Here is a 17,008-nt window from a genome sequence, read left to right on the forward strand (position 1 = left end):
GCTTCTTTTCACCCCAAAATTAATATTTTCCCATTTTTCAGCACAGTGTTTGGTGCATTAAGGAATGGCATTCAGAACTAGAGCTCATGGAGCATAAATATGACAAACGTGTGCCTGCCTTTAGCTGCGCTGCACTCCCTTTTGTCACTTGTCTGTATGGGTTTTCCACCACTAGGCCTCATATGGTCATGTGGGGGGGGGGACCATGCAATCACGTGTTTGTGTGCCCCCGCAAAGTCAGGCGTCACAAATGTTGGTGAACTCTGATGGTGTGAGAAGCTAGCTATTCAACCATTTTGACCCTGTTTCGGGGTATTCTGTTCTGGATCACTGCGTTGAGAAACACGAGATGGTGTCTCCGCGGTGTTGGATGTTTTGATCTCCCCGAGGTCATTCATCCTCATATTTATAGTTTTTTCACTCGGCACTGCTCCTAATAGCCAGTTTCCTACTCCACACTGATGAGGGGCAAATACCCCGAAACAGCTGTCTGTGGATGGATACCATGTTTTGGAATAGGTGGTTTTCCTTTATTGGATGCTGCCCTTCCCGTGGTTGTTCCTTCCCGGTGAAAGTCCTTGCTATTCATTGCTTGCGTTGAGAAACACGTGATGGCGTCTCCGCGGCTTTTCTACATGCGTAATCATGTGGGACTGTCATATAAAAGCAGAGGCAGGGAATGCAGCAGCTATTTTGGGGAGAATATGGATAGTTCTTAGCCATGGAGATACTGAGAGAAAACCATAAAGTGCTGAAGACACTGTACAGATTTAGTGTGTGACATCACAGCAGTGCAAAATACCGTAGTTACCATCTGTTACCAACTCATAGCCATACATATGGAGGTCACTTTGACATTATTAAGGCTGTGTTTGTGTTAAAAAGAGCTTCAAAGGGGTTGGATTCAGTCTTAAAAACCCTCAGAGTGTCACACACGTCTTTTTTTAAGGGAATTTGCAATGCTTGCAATTTGCCGTGAATCTAATTTTTTGGGAAAATTTTGGCAAAGCTGGTGAACTTGCATTTCAAAAGATTTGCTCATCTCTAGGGGTGTCACATTTTTTGCTGAGACTGCTTCATATATCGTTATCATCCGAACACAGGACAACATAGATGAACCCCTTCTTCCAGAAGGGTAGAGCAGTTTTTACGGAGGACGGGACTGAACACCGGACCGGGGCAGCACAAATCAAATTGCTCAATTCTAAATATTTGTATTACATGGAGGTTATTTAGATGAACTGAGGTCCTTTGAAGACACGGAAGCCTCACGTCCATCACTGCAGAAGTTGGTTTTGAAGATTGTAAGGATTTGATTCCTAAATTATGTTAGAAAACTGAATATCTTTTCATTATGCAATGCTGTAATGAGGAGAATGTCTATGGATCAGAACAGAAACTTATTTCTTTCCTATAATAGGAGGCAGTTTTAGTTTCCATCTGGTGACGCTGCAGTGAGTGAAAACCCCAGCTGAGATCTACAGGGCAGGACTGAGGACTTGTGAGATAATGGAACAGAGAAACGAAACTGAAAATCATCCTCCTGCTTCCTATATAAGCTGGGGGCTGGGACATCAGGAACAGAGTCTACAAGACTGCGGCAGAGACAATTCATAGGACTTTCCTCTTAGCTTGGGAGAAGGCAGAATTCTTACGCTTTATAGACGCTAGCCACGTTATCGAAAAATCAGCTATGGAGCCAGATAATAGCGAGGAAGTCCATGTCTACATGATAGAAACGTTCAAAGCTAGGATCTGCAGCCATATCCAGGTGATACCGGTGCTGGACAGTATGCTCAGTCTGGATCAGGAGTTTAAGGAAACATTAAGAGCCAAAGCCGCGGCAGAGCACCAGGAGGCGGCCAGAATGCTCCTAGATCGGGTCCTCAGAGAACCCAGGGCGCGTGGTTGGTTCGCCGAGCTCGTCACCGCTCTCAGGGCGGCAGAATGCCAACAAGCGGAGTTGTACCTGAGCCCTGAAAATTTACCATCCACCCGGGAAGAGGTGAAGCAAGACTCCTGTAAGGAGCTGATCTCTTACCTATATCCACAGCTGATAGAAAAGCTGGATGCTAAAGAGATGACTGCGAAGTGCCTCAGCAAAAAAATATGCACCATCGAGGATGTCGGCATTGTAAGTTTTTGTAACTTTTTAAATTAGAGGAATTTAGCGGCGATCGTCCTATAGTGCAGCGCTTACAGGGAGAAGGCGGGAGCTGCCTTGTTTTAAAGCAAAATATCCTGTGTTACATTATTGCTTGACACATTTTTCTTTTAGGATTAATAATAATAATAATAATAATATTTATATAGCGACAACATATTCCGCAGCACTTTACAATTATATAGGATTCTATAAAAGCTGAGTCACAGGAAGCAATATTCATTAATATCCAGATAGACCTAAGAGAAAAATATATTTAAGGAATTATTTCAAAAGCATCCATATTTCAATTGATCAATAAAACATTGAAAAAACATAAAGTGGATCTTCACAATGCAAACTGCATATATTGCTAAAAAGTTTTTTTTTTCCAGGCTTAAGATATTGATTGTTGTCGTTAGGATAGGTCATCAATATCAGATCTGTGGAGGTCTGATCATCGTCACCCACAGGGATCTGCTTTTCTCGGGTGCTGGCCGGATGTAAACATTGTAGGGAGCCGGAAAGCACAGCACTGTTTACCGTGTAGTGGTCGTTCCCAGGTACTGCATCTCAGCTCCTATTCACTTCAATATAAGCAGAGCTGCAGTACCTGAGACCGGCCACTACAGAGTCACCGGCGCTCTGGGGTTCACCTTTGTATACATTTGACCACCCCCAGAGCAGAAAACATCTGATCAGTAGGGTCCTGGGTGTCTGACTCCCACCAAACTGAAGTTGATTGCCTATCCTAAAGATACATTATCAGTATAGTAAGTGTATATGATATTGGTGTGCTTATATTGGAAATCTTTATCAGAATGGCTGTATAATCCTGAAATTAAGGCCGAGGTCACACTTGCATGTGCAATGCGAGAAACTCGCATAAATACCCAGCACTGTCGATGGCACTCGGGACCGGAGCGTTCAGCTGCATGTATTTCTATGCAGCCACACGCTTCGGTCCCGAGTGCCAGTGGCAGTGCCGGGTATTGATGCGAGTTTCTCGCATTGCACGGGCAAGAGTGACCCCGGCCTAAGATGAACTATTCCAACAGAAGACTCATGAGTCCAATTGTATTTAATGTCTGCCTTCCCTGCCTGACAGCTGCAGTACGTATTGTATAATGTGAGATCTCAGCAGCAGGGAGGGAGGCCACAGAGGAGCTGTCAGTCAGGCTAAGTGGGTAGAGATTTACTTTACTTTCAAAAAGGATTACACAGCCGTTCTGACTCGGATTTTCAAAGTAAGTTCTTCAGGTTCATCAGGTCTAACAGATCATTTTACTTTTGTATGCAGTTTGTATTGTTTGACGCACAACAATGGAGAGCGACATGCAACATTGACTTCTAATGGGGACCGTCGCTTTCTGTCATGATGTTGCGGGGTTTTTTTTAGAAAAAGTCACAACATTTTTGCTCAAAAGTTTTGCAGTTTTTGGCACTTTGACCCCAAAATCAGCAGAGCTGTGGCACATCAACAGCATAAGGCTCAGTTTGTCTACTTCATGATGAGCTGTGTTGTTCCTTACACCATTAATCTTAATCCAGTTAGGGACTAGAGTTAAGATTTCTGACAAGGCATCTTTATGAATCGGGGCCATATATACCTGATCGAACACCCCTTCAAGCGACTCAACTGATTGCCCTGGGTCCAGCTCCCAGCAAGTCTGGCTGACAACTAATTCTGCCAGGAGATGTTGTGACCAGACAGGCATTTCTCCTGCTGCAGTGGAATTTTAAGGTTACATGGCGACAAATCAAATGAATAGTTTTAATCTGCCAAGGAATTTTATTTTTCACTAAATAAGTGTGAATTACTGTGCCTTGTGGTCTCTGCAGAACCTGGGGAATACTAAATGTAGGGCTTTAAAAATAGTATATTCTCCTCGCCACTCACCTGTCCCTTCTGGTCTTCACCCGGTTTACCGCCTGCTCCCTCCGACTTTGGTCTTTTCTAGTTTTCATGGCAAGTAACATCCTGACCTTGGGCGTGCATGTTGTGATATCACGATGTGCATTGCCTGAGACATAACTGATGTACTGTATGTCGCCTGAGGACCCGTAGGAAACATCAGCGCTGTGAAAGAAGACGCAGAAGAGGGTACAGTATTACATCACAAGAAGAAAAGAAGAGACCGGAGTAAGAGGTAACCAGTGAGGAACTGAGGAAGTGGAGCAAAGTGACGGCCAATGGCTCATGGCCTTTTTTTTTCCGAATTCTTTGTAGAAATCAAGGCAAATTTGAGTTACTTTGAACCGATTTGCTCCTCTCTGATCATCCATGTAAAAAGCCCACCCCAACAGGAGCCGATTGTACCAAGAAACTGGATTGCAGAAGGGCATCTCAAACAGTGGGATGTCTTTAAAACTTTAATGATTGCAGTACTATTAGTTGGCATTACTGGGGTTTTTTGCTCTTGTTTTACATATGGTATTATCCTCCATGACCAGCAGATGTTGCTGCTTGCAAATAAATGTGCTATTCTAGAATTCTGTACTGAGTTCAATACTCCATAAAGCCTTATACATTTAGGAAACATAAAAGTTGGCTTTTCATGTTAGGCAGAAAAAAATCTTTGATTTGAGTAACATGTCAACATACAAGTCAAGTCAAGGTGCCGGCAGGGTTGCCAACTTGACTTTTTCTCTTTTCTGGACAGTTTATCAAAAAATCACGGATAGACAATATTTTTTACGGACACATTGGAATACCGTAATAAATCAATAAGATTGAGTGATCCATGTCTACAGCCCATAATTCTGATATGTAGACATCAGCTGCATTCACTGTGAACTGTAAAATGATAATAATTACAGTCAAAATAACCTGGAAAAGTTTCATCAGCTTAAAAAAAATCACAGACGCCTCCATTTTTTTTTTTACAGAAACTTCCCTATTTTTATGGACTGTCCTCGAATTTCTGGACGGTTGGCAACCCTGGGTGGCGGTACAGTCGACACACCTCGGCCCTTAGCCTGATTCTTTTCCACCAAGTTGATTATTTTATACAGGAATTTCTTGGTTAAATACGTTCTGGGGTTAAATATCCTTTTGCAAAAATGTTTACCGAGTTTCCTTCTTATTTATGTAGCAATATAAGTGGAGAATTGTCAGAAAACAGTGTGGTAAACCCCTATGGAGACCGTACTAGGAACCGTATTTTATTACCCAGTTTTCAACGGAGCCAAGTAGCAGCGGTTGTCTTTCTTTTTAGCTGGTGCGGTGATCAGAAGATGGTAACGAGAACGACTTCTCTAAGCCCCAGTGAAGAAGCATTAAATGGCGGCTATTCAAACCTTTTTGTTTAAAAAGTCCCTCCAGTTTACAGAATACTTGTAATATGGCACCAAGACACCTCCAGCGCCCTTACACAGTCTCTAAAAACCCACCACTGTTTGCTAAAACAAAACTGTTGCAGTACTTTATTGCCCAGATAGATGATATAAGACCCTTTTATATGTGTATTACTGTTACTTTTTTTTTTAAAGATAAACGGAAAGCACAATCACGATGCCAACAGGGAACTTCTCAGCAGGATTACTAAGAAGAAGGATTGGTTTCGACATTTTGTGGATGTGTTACACGACTTGGGAAAAAATGAGCTGATTAAAGAGTTGACAGGAGGCACATATGAGGAATTTATAGGTAACTGGATATTTCTACTGGTTTTCTTATATTGGCCATATCAGGGACTGAAGCTGATCTTGACCACAATACGTTATGTGCACATTGCCTGTGTGGTCACCACCAAAGCATCGATGAGACTTCTGCTTTTGCAATCCTCCCCTGCAACCTTTGAACCCATTTTCCACTGTCTATAAATGTGTTTGGGCTCTGGAGCTTCTTCTAATGATGGAGCATCTGGCGGTGTGAGCATAGACCTTTTAGATAAGGTTCCCCGGTGCCTGGAGGATTTGCCAGCTCTCCAGGAGTCCTCCCCTTGTTTTTGGAGCGTTCCTGATGGATATTATGCTTGCGGGACTTGAAGGAGTGATGCTCGAAACAGGGGTTCTCAGGTTGCATTTCTTTGTTTCCTGGTGTCGTGCATCCTCAGGGGTTGCACTGCAAATCAAATGTATAATTATAAGATGTCTATAAAATACTGAAGACTGAATTATTACACATTGCTTTGTTACCAGATGGGATTGAGGAAACGAAAGCTGCGTGTACAAAGCAAAAAAGCAATGGCCTGGATGACAGTGTGAATTCAGAAGTGACGGACCAGCAGAATGACAGCCATGATGTGACAGGCGAGAGCAGCATATCAGAAGCATCATATTTCGATTGCTCTGGTCCATCAAGTAAGTAATGAGTGATACATACGGCCACACATTAGACCACTGCAGCTTAGCTGCCTTTTTTTGCATCCATGATTGTCGCTGTTGTGCACCCCCCAAAAAAAAATGAAGCAACTCCGCAAATATTCTTAATTAGAAATATCTTACCGTTTTGTGTACACAGCTCCTATGCAGACAGTGGGCCATCAAAAAGAGTGGGCAGATGGAAAGCAATATCTGATGACCTAAGGATCAGACATCAGACTGCACATAGTGTTTGTTGCCATCTGTAAAGTCACATAGAAATGCTTGGGAGCTGTATACATAAAACGGTAGACGATTGTGAAGTTGTAGATGCACTGAAGCAGTATATATATGTAAATAACATTGTGTACATAGTGTAGAAGAAGCTGAGATCCTAAAGGTTGGGGGAACAACCTTTTTAGTCCTGTCCGACTTAGGCCCGGGTTATTTTTTTAAGGGAACCTGATAGGAGATTCATGCGTTATTGCAGTTGTGTATGTCTTGTTAAAACGTTGCACATTTCGGTAATATTTTGAAAAGCCGTCTGGGGACTATGAGACTCGAAAGACTATATCAAAACAGGCTACTCCCTGCCCCACTGTCCTTGATTGACAGGTCTCCCTCTATGTATGTGCATAGGGCACTGCCACTACCAGATGTTTTTGGCAAACTAAAATATCTTGAAAACTACAGGAGTGGTGGGTTGTCCAGGATCTAGCACAGTTGGGATATGTTTAGGAAAGTTAATTAAAAAAAAAATAATTCAATACTCACCTGTTTAAAGGCAACTTGTGACCCCCAGAAATGCTAATTACGTACAGATATGGAAGTAATCTGCAGGTAAATAGCTTAAATCCTGATTAGTAGTTTTACTGGAGCAGTAGCTACCAGGAGAAAAAATGAGCAATAAGCTTATATTCTTCCTGCAGCCGTTCACTTCCAGTGTTCGGGATGGTGCAGGGAGATGTTACAGTCACCGTGCACTATACTGTGTAATCACTGCCCTGGATATTGATTGACAGCCTGCTCTGCACACACATACTGCACACACACGCTACATACACACACTGCACGCACACGCTACATACACATGCTGCACATACATACTGCAAAGCCATGCTCCATGCACACACTGCACACACACGCTGCATACACACACTGCACACACATGCTACATACAAATACTGCACACACGCTACATACACACACTGCACGCACATGCTACATACACACGCTATATACACATGCTGCACACACATGCTACATACACATGCTGCACATACATACTGCAAAGCCATGCTACATGCACACACTGCACGCCCAGGCTACATACAAATACTGCACACACACGCTACATACACACACTGCACGCACATGCTACATACACACGCTACATACACATGCTGCACACACATGCTACATACACATGCTGCACATACATACTGCAAAGCCATGCTACATGCACACACTGCACGCCCAGGCTACATACATACATTGTATACCCACGCTACATACACAGTGCACACATACACTGCACACCCACGCTACATACTCACACTGCAGATACACATGCTGCACACCCATGTTACACACACACGCTGCGCACACATACAGCACGCCCACGCTACATGCACCTAGTACACACAGACTCTGCAGAGCAGGCTGCCAAACAAAGCGCCATCCAGTGATTACAGCTTCACTTAATAATGAGTGATGACTGTAACAGCTCCCTGCACTGCACCTGTTACTAGAAGCCAGTGGCTACAGGGGGAATACTGCTTCTTTTTCTCCCTGCAGCCACTGTTTCAGTAAGGCAGCAAGGCATGATTTAAACGCTACTAACTTAGCAATACAGAAGGTGACGGGTTCCCGTTAAACCCCTGCAATGGCGGGTGCTGTATATTATCTGAGTGCCTCAGTGGTGATTCTGCTATGTACAATGCGTCACCACTACTGGACCAGAAGACGGGGACCACCGGAGCGACTGTGCTCAGACTGCAAGGGTCTGAACTGGTCATTATTGGTGTTAGTACTTTGCCATATTGCCTTATATAAAGTTATATTTTATGACACAAACTGTGAATGAAGGTGTGAACAGAGTGGGGAGATTAGATGTGTGATACTCTGGAGATAACGTGACAGATACTTTGTAAATAAAGTTAATTAAATTAAAATAATCTAAAATATCTCAAATGTGCCAGCAGGGGGTGCTGCTATCATGCGTCTTTATACTAAGTACAGTCTATAAGAGGAGCCAACAGGAAAAAAAACTTAAGATATATGAGATTGGAGGAAATCAGCGCTTTGAGAGGCTGTAATATGGCCATGTATTACCCGGAGCTTGTACATAGCTGTTGTATGGTGTAATATGGCCATGTATTACCCGGAGCTTGTACGTAGCTGTTGTATGGTGTAATATGGCCATGTATTACCCGGAGCTTGTACGTAGCTGTTGTATGGTGTAATATGGCCATGTATTACCCGGAGCTTGTACGTAGCTGTTGTACGGTGTTTTTCCATATCTACTCGACTTGCTCTGTTACTTTAGCACATTTACTAAATTCTGAAGTAGCCAATTTCACATGTCCGATTTTCTTGTATCTGTTCAATCTGTCTTTTTCATGGAAACTCATTATAGTCTACAGGCCAGAGATAACAATCAGAAAGCACATGGATGCTAATCTGTGTTGCATCCTGGTGCTGCCTGATGAGTAGCTCCAGGTGATTGACAGGTCTTTCCCGGTGTACACAAATGGGAGAGACCTGTCAATCAACTACAGCGGTGCAGGGTGAAGCCTACCAGGGACCGTGCCGGATTAGGCTACTTTCACACTAGCGTTTTTTGCAATACGTCGCAATGCGTCGTTTTGGCGAAAAAAACGCATCCTGCAAAGTTGTCTGCAGGATGTGTTTTTTCCCCATTGACTACATTAGCAACGCATTGCGACGCATTGACACACGTCGCAACCGTCGTGCGACGGATGCGTCATGCTTTGGCGGACCGTCGGCACAAAAAAACGCTACATGTAACTTTTTTTGTGCGACGTGTCCGCTTTTTCCGACCACGCATGCGTGGCCGGAACTCCGCCCCCACCTCCCCGCACCTCACAATGGGGCGGCGGATGCGCTGGAAAAATGCATCCGCTGCCCCCGTTGTGCGGCGTATACAACGCTAGCGTCGGTAACCTTGGCCCGACGCACTGCAACGGGCCGAGCCCGACGCTAGTGTGAAAGTAGCCTTAGTCATGTCTCTCCTTATAGTTCCCCGGCCGGATCTTTAAACAAATGACTGACTGGTTCCCTTTAACATTAAAGAAAAAGTAAAGATCTAAAACTAAAAAACATTGGCATCTTTTCTCCACGCCGTGTTATCCTCCTCTGATCGAATTCTGTTTGTAATAACACTAGAAACTTTAAATAAATTCTTCTATATTTTCCCAATGTTTCCATGTTTTCTCCCTGTTCTCATATTTCTTGACTGTAGGCAACAAAAAGAATTAAGAAACAAAGATTTTAGGAAAAGGGTACAGGAATTGGGAACATAGAAAACCTCTCCCATCTCAACTGACACAAAGCAAACACTAAATTGCACCCCTCCCCGAAGGTCATCTCAGGGTGCTCTTGTGTTTTATGTGTTTTTTTTTTTATTTGAAATCAATCTATTTTTTGTTTCATTTTAGATTTGGATGCAAGCGTAAACAAGTCGATGGAAAGCCCCGAACTCTGCAGGGAACCTGGTAAAACTTCATAATAATGCATTGATGTTTCAATCGTTCATCAGTTCAAACTATGTTAGATGTTATGTATTGATGAGCGAACGTGCTGGGATAAGGTGTTATCTGAGCATGCTCGAGTGCTAACTGAGTGTCTCCGGTGTGCTCAAATACTATGTTCCAGTCCCCGCGGCTGCATGTCTCTCGGCTGTTCAACAGCCACAACCTGCATAAGAAAGATGTCTTGTGCAGGCAAAACAACTAGATCTTAGGGGAGAAAGGCGACAAACATTTCCTTCAATTCACTATCGTTATATATATTTTGTACTTATGTAGCGTCTACTGGAAATAAATAAATGTAATTAATATCAACAGTGAAGAAATAATCTGGTAAAACTGTATCCAGACTGTGGAATAAGTTGCAAAATAACATAAAATGTCTTTAAGAAGTGAGTTACGAAACTAAAGGATGCATTTACTGTGCTGCCTCATAATTAGCTGGAGCAGTTCCTGTTAAGTACCGAGTTCTCTCCATATAACCCCTGTGTCCTTTCAGGACTTGTTTTTACAAGTGCATTTGCCTATTCAGCATTCAACGTTTATTTCCTCAGTTTTGCAAATGCAATGTGTTTTGTTTTTTTGGATAGCTTTATTTTAAAGAAAATCTGGCATCTTGATTTTGCAATATAAAGTAAAAACATGATGCTATAATGCAGATTAAATTCATACCTTTGGTGAAGAAATCCGATTTGTTGTTGTTCAGTAATCTCCATTTGAAGTTTTCTGTTAATTCGATTTCGGTGCACAGGGGCCGGACTGTGCGCTGGGTCTTCTCCTCCCCATCTGCGATTTCCCAGCCCTCCACCTGCCTTCAGCCTATGAATGACCTAACTCCTCTCTTTGAAATCTCAGCAGTGAGCGGACATTCAAAGAGCGGAGGCAGCGGAGGAGCCGGGGAATTACAGACAGGGAGGAGAAGATCCAGTGCACAGTCCGGCCCCTGTGCACCGAAATATAATTAACAATAAACTTTGCAGAGGAAATATTGTAGAATGGTACACAGCCATCAACGCTAATTAATATTAAAGTCCAGGAGAAGAAAAAGGGTGGCACTCACCATTCTTGCTAAAAAAAAAATCCCCTTTATTTTGTGTCTTTTAAAAGCATGAAGACAGGGAGAAGTGTAGAGGAAAGAATGAACGGACAGTAATATTAACAGTGGCCACACATGGACACTACAGCTCCATTAATTGTCCGTTGTGCTCAACTATCTCCTGTGCAGTCCTGTAGATGAACCGGACTATAAGTGCAAAATAGAAGCATGTTCACACCGGCCTAGACAAAACCTAAGACAGAAACTAAATGAACACATACCCTGCTGTAAATAAATAAGTAAAAGCAATTGTGCATATAAATAACATAGGGTGCATAGTAAACATTGTTTTTCATTAAAAAAAAGCATAAAAGCCATCCAACCAGTGTCAAGGTGTACCCAAATCGGGATGGTCCAAACCTCTAGTATTAAAACCTTACCATGTATTAGTGTGAATAAGGGCTGAGAAGGACCGGATCCCGAATGTGGATACCCAGCAATGAATGGAGGGGTGGCAATGGGCTGTTACCACTATGTTCCCATGGGACATGTCCTGCAGCTGGGTGATAACTTTTACTATTGAAAATAACCATTTAACCTACGAGTTCTACACAGGTAGGAAAGAGAGATCATGTTTATAAGCTGTGTGGCCTATACATTAGTGTTAATCCACAATCCCCGTCTAAGCACTGAGCCTGTTAAACAGTGCAGAAGACTACTAGGATTCATGGTTTTGTATGACTCATTTCATGCCTAGGATACAGTATGCAATAATGTGGGGGTGATAATTCCACGTGCGTCCTTTATACATTAATGTCAATGCACAATGCAGCGCAGAACAGCTTCAGCGGAAAGCTCATGCCGACAACAGATTAGTCTACCATCCTTTTGCCCCTGTCAGTGTTTAGCAGCAGCAACACTTCCAACGAACAGACAGGTCACTAAAGTCAGATGTAAGGTTGCAGCTCTCCCCTAAAACTTTTAACACCGATAATAATCTATAAAGTGAAAAGGGATGAATTATTATATTTTGGTCAGAAAAATATTTAGAATTGAGAGTCCTCAGTGGCTGAGTATCAACCACTGAGGACTCTCAATTCTAAATATCTACTGGCTAACACGGTACAAAGATATATATCTTTCCTGTATATTTTGGTTACTAATGAGTAAGGACCCCTAACATAAAAATGAAAGATCCCCACTAGATACCAAGGCTTGAGTTGTATATAGTTTTATTCTCCCACTTCAAGGCGGTATCTGCTTCTGATAACATTTTAGATTGGCTGATACGGTTGTTATGAGTTTGCGTTAACGTACAGGTCCCTATAGATAGGCAGCCATGTTAAGATGAAAAGCTTAAAGGGAATCTATCACTCAAGTCATGCTGCCCAAAGGACGGTCAGCATGAGTCAGACTCCAGTTGATTGATAGGTGACTTTAGTTGCTGCAGACAGTATATAGGTCCTTTATTTCAGTGTTCTGTAAAGTGAAGAAGTCCGTCATGATCTCCAAATGCTCTCTGGTCTCCCCCTCCCTTCTCTCTATGTTAGAGATAGCAGAAGGATGGTGGAGAGGATTGGACAACATATGCAGAGGCGAAAGTATCTCAGGAAAGCAGAGTAAACAGACTGTATACAATGAGGAAAGAACATGAAGAGGAAATAAGCGCAGGATAGAAGCTGTGCTGATCTTTGAGCTAATGAAGACAGCAGCACCCTAAATACACGAAGACCTGACGTCCAGTCTGTATTGCCGGGAGAAACACTCCCACATGAGAAAAATCTGAAACTCGGAGCAGGCTGCAAACAGAATAAAGCAATGAAGATTTCAGACTGACCCTTAGTGTAATTTTATTAAGTAATGGTAAAACACCAATATATGAAATAATCATTTTTCCATTCAAACGGTATCCTCAGTCTAAAGATATCTTTTAATTCCAGAATCGTAAGCCAATTTAGAGCTTTTATGTAAGGGACGTGGGTGAGGGAAACTTCCAACCTTGCACATAATAGCATTGACATTTTTAAGATAAAATCATCTTATTGAAAATGTCTTCTTCATGTCTCATTTACAGAGGAAGAAGATGAGCTCAGGATGAGCGAAGACCGGGCCTCTCCAGTCCCTGAAATGACACTTCGAGATTACCAGATGGAAGTGGCCAAGCCTGCTTTAGATGGAGAGAATATCATTTTATGCTTGCCAACAGGAAGTGGGAAAACCAGGGTAGCGGTATACATCGCACGCAACCATCTGGACGAAAGAAATAAAAAACTTTTGGCAGCAAAAGTTATTGTCTTGGTGAACAAGGTATAACTAGAAAATGTATTTTCTGTCCTGTTATTTATAATCTTACATGAAAAAGCTAAATTAAAAAATACATGATGGAGATTATCACAGAGATCATGCTATAAATGCGAGAGGCTGAAGACGCAAACCACTAAGATCGATAATTTTTGCAGGTTCCTTTGGTTGACCAGCATTTCCGCAATGAGTTCCATCCACACATGAGAGATCGCTATTGTGTCACCAAAATCAGTGGAGATAGCCAGTTGAAGATTTCATTCCCTAAAACTGTGAAGAATAGTGATATAATTATCTGTACAGCCCAGATCCTGGAAAATTCCTTAATACAGGCAGAAGACGATGAAGAAGAAGGTGTCAAACTGTCAGGTATGTTGGTTCTTAAATGAATGATGTCCAAATTATACTTCCTATTGGCTTTGGTTACTATGAACGATGCAGAGATTCTCCAGTGCGTAGGATCAATTTTGGCTAATAGTTCTGTGGTTTCCTTCTGAGAAACTTTTATTAAGACAACCCCTTTAAATATGTAATCTAAGCCAGGGGTGTCAAACTGCATTCCTCAAGGGCTGCAAACAGGTCATGTTTTCAGGATCTCCTTAGCATTGAACAAGGTGCTGTAATCATTATGTGTGTAGGTGATTAAATTATCACCTGTGCAATACAAGGAAATCCAGAAAACATGACCTGTTTGCGGCCCTTGAGAAATGCAGTTTGACACCCCTGATCTAAGCACAGTTGGTTACCCCCTGGTGGCCATTTTCTAGTAGCCAGAACCCAGTGGTGCTAATGAAAAAGCAAATCTCACACTGGCAGACCCGGTTTCTCCGTGTTATGTGTAATTCTCAATTTAGCCTCACGATTTAAGAAGAACTTCTCTAAAATGACAGCATGGAGACAAGCAAGGGGGTCTGTCTGTGCTACAGTACAGCTACTGTTACTGTCCCATAAACAGCATGTATCACTTATCCACAGAAAAGGTGATTAAAGGTATGATTGCTGGGGGTCTGACAACTGGGACTCCCACTAATCTCAAAACCAGGGGGTCTAAAGCTCTCTGTGAAAGGAGCATGCGCCGTCACCAACCTATTTACCGCTCTATTCACACGCGGAAGTTTTGTCCCTCCATACTCAGAATCAGTGGGCGGTTCAGCACTTGGACCTCCTCTATTCATCTGTCCTGTGACTATATCATTAATGTTATTCATGGAACATCCCCCTTAGGTATAGGCATCTGTTGGCTGTTGTATCTTGACTTAACTCATTCCGCCTTTGCGTTTCAGATTTTTCCCTCCTCATCATTGATGAGTGTCACCATACTCAGAAGGGCGGTGTCTATAATAACATCATGATAAGGTATTTGCAACAGAAAAAGAAGAATAAGAGGTTGGCTAAGTTGCAAGAACCAACGGTCCCACTTCCACAAATCCTAGGACTAACGGCATCGCCAGGTGTGGGTGGAGCCAAAAACAGTAAAAAAGCCGAGGAGCACATCTTAAAAGTAAGCATTTCTTAATCTAAGGCCGGGGTCACACTTGCGAGTGCAATGCGAGAAACTCGCATCAATACCCGGCACTCGGGACCGGAGCGTGCAGCTGCATGTATTTGTATGCGGTCCCGAGTGCCGGCGGCTGTGCCGGGTATTGATGTGAGAGACTCGCGCGAGTTTCTCGCATTGCACTCACAAGCGAGACCCCGGCCTAAATCTTGTGTCCACCCTAGAACGCAATCTTATACAGGGGGATTCCATTGCTACTTTACCTGGAAAAATTGTAACTTCTAAAAAATAAAATCTATCATACTGAAATTCAGACTATACACACTTTGGTTCATGAGAAGTGAGAGTGCAATGAACCAACCTAGCAGTAATGTAGCACTTCTTTCTCTTCATTCCCTTGCGTTCTGGGCCTGAGATATGGTAGTTACAGTGAATCCGAAAGAGATCTCTTCCTGGCACCTTATAAACGATAGAGACCTCATTGCAATGTGTTACTTTACGTAGTGTTATTTACTTTAATATTGTGGAAATACCTGACTCCTGATGTTTTATTACTATATTGTACCATAGGATTTTATGAATTTCAATCTACCTCTTAATAATAACTGCATTTAAATATCTGTATTTATGGGGCTACCTTTATCTTATGGAATACCATGGATTAGTGTTACGGTACTTGTTTTTCTTCTGCAGCCCCTTCTATTTTAACTTGTTCTTATAAGAATTATATCAGTAAAAATATGTTGTTTTATTAAAGGGAACCTGTCACCACGTTTTTGGAAGATGGGATAAAAATAGCGTTAAATAGGGGCAGAGGTGGGCGTTACATTAGTGTGTTTGTTATGCGTTTATTACCCACCTAAGTTGCCGAAATACCTTTGCAAAGTCTCCGTTTTCGCCTGTCAATCAGGCTGGTCTGGTCAAAAGGGCGTTGTCTTCCCCCAGATTTTGCGTAGTTTTCCGTTGGTGGCGTAGTGGTGTGCGCATGCCCAAGGTCCCGAATCCACTGCCAGGGGATTTAAAAGAGCGCGCTGTTCGTTATTTCCTTGGTGATCGGTGGGCGCGGCCATCTTCCTTTGGCCGCGCGTGCGCAGAAGCGGCGCTCTGCTGGCCGCGGCTTCAGGAAAATGGCCGCCGCGATATCCATCTGCGCACGCGCGGCATCCCGCAGCCATTTTCCTGAAGCCGCGGCCAGCAGAGCGCCGCTTCTGCGCACGCGCGGCCAAAGGAAGATGGCCGCGCCCACCGATCACCAATGAAATCACGAACAGCGCGCTCTTTTAAATCCCATGGCAGAGGATTCGGGACCTTGGGCATGCGCACACCACTACGCCACCAACGGAAAACTACGCAAAATCTGGGGGAAGACAAGACGCCCTTTTGACCAGACCAGCCTGATTGACAGGCGAAAACGGAGACTTTGCAAAGGTATTTCGGCAACTTAGGTGGGTAATAAACGCATAACAAACACACTAATGTAACGCCCACCTCTGCCCCTATTTAACGCTATTTTTATCCCATCTTCCAAAAACGTGGTGACAGGTTCCCTTTAAGTAATTGGCACTTCATTATTACCATGGTAAAATTCAGAACTAGGTAATTTTTCATTGCAAATATATACAGATGCCCACTCTGTAATGTTGCGTGGTCTCCACTTCGTTGCTGAGTTGCTGTGATTCTTTCCACTTCTCAATAATATCACTCACAAGTGATGGGGGAATATTTAGGAGGGAAAAAATGTCATGAAAGGCCTTGTTACACCGGTGGCTCCTATTACAGGAGCACGCTGCTATCACTAAGCTCCTTACCACCAGCCGTTCAGTCACGTTAGTAAAGGCACTTCGAATTATTCCAAGTTTATAATAATTATAATCTGTGCCTCGCATATTCCAGGGGCAATACTAAGTCACCTAAATACTTTTATGGAATATTTTTTTTTAATTACTACCAATTTA

At 42.9% G+C, this 17,008-nt stretch overlaps 1 protein-coding gene across 1 annotated transcript in view; it reads left to right on the plus strand.

The window, feature by feature from the left end:
- The first annotated feature begins 1,575 nt into the window (after positions 1–1,575).
- The window catches only part of IFIH1 (interferon induced with helicase C domain 1), a 30,772-nt gene continuing 15,339 nt past the window's right edge, over positions 1,576–17,008 (plus strand). The window contains exons 1-7 of the mRNA XM_077272827.1: positions 1,576–2,134; positions 5,636–5,792; positions 6,287–6,448; positions 10,129–10,185; positions 13,329–13,561; positions 13,714–13,924; positions 14,839–15,056. Coding sequence (XP_077128942.1) covers positions 1,694–2,134; positions 5,636–5,792; positions 6,287–6,448; positions 10,129–10,185; positions 13,329–13,561; positions 13,714–13,924; positions 14,839–15,056 — 1,479 coding nt within the window. The 5' untranslated portion in view covers positions 1,576–1,693. The remainder of the gene's footprint in view (positions 2,135–5,635; positions 5,793–6,286; positions 6,449–10,128; positions 10,186–13,328; positions 13,562–13,713; positions 13,925–14,838; positions 15,057–17,008) is intronic.

This window comes from Ranitomeya variabilis, chromosome 7 (assembly GCF_051348905.1).
Source record: "Ranitomeya variabilis isolate aRanVar5 chromosome 7, aRanVar5.hap1, whole genome shotgun sequence".
NCBI classification, from domain to species: Eukaryota; Metazoa; Chordata; class Amphibia; order Anura; family Dendrobatidae; genus Ranitomeya; species Ranitomeya variabilis.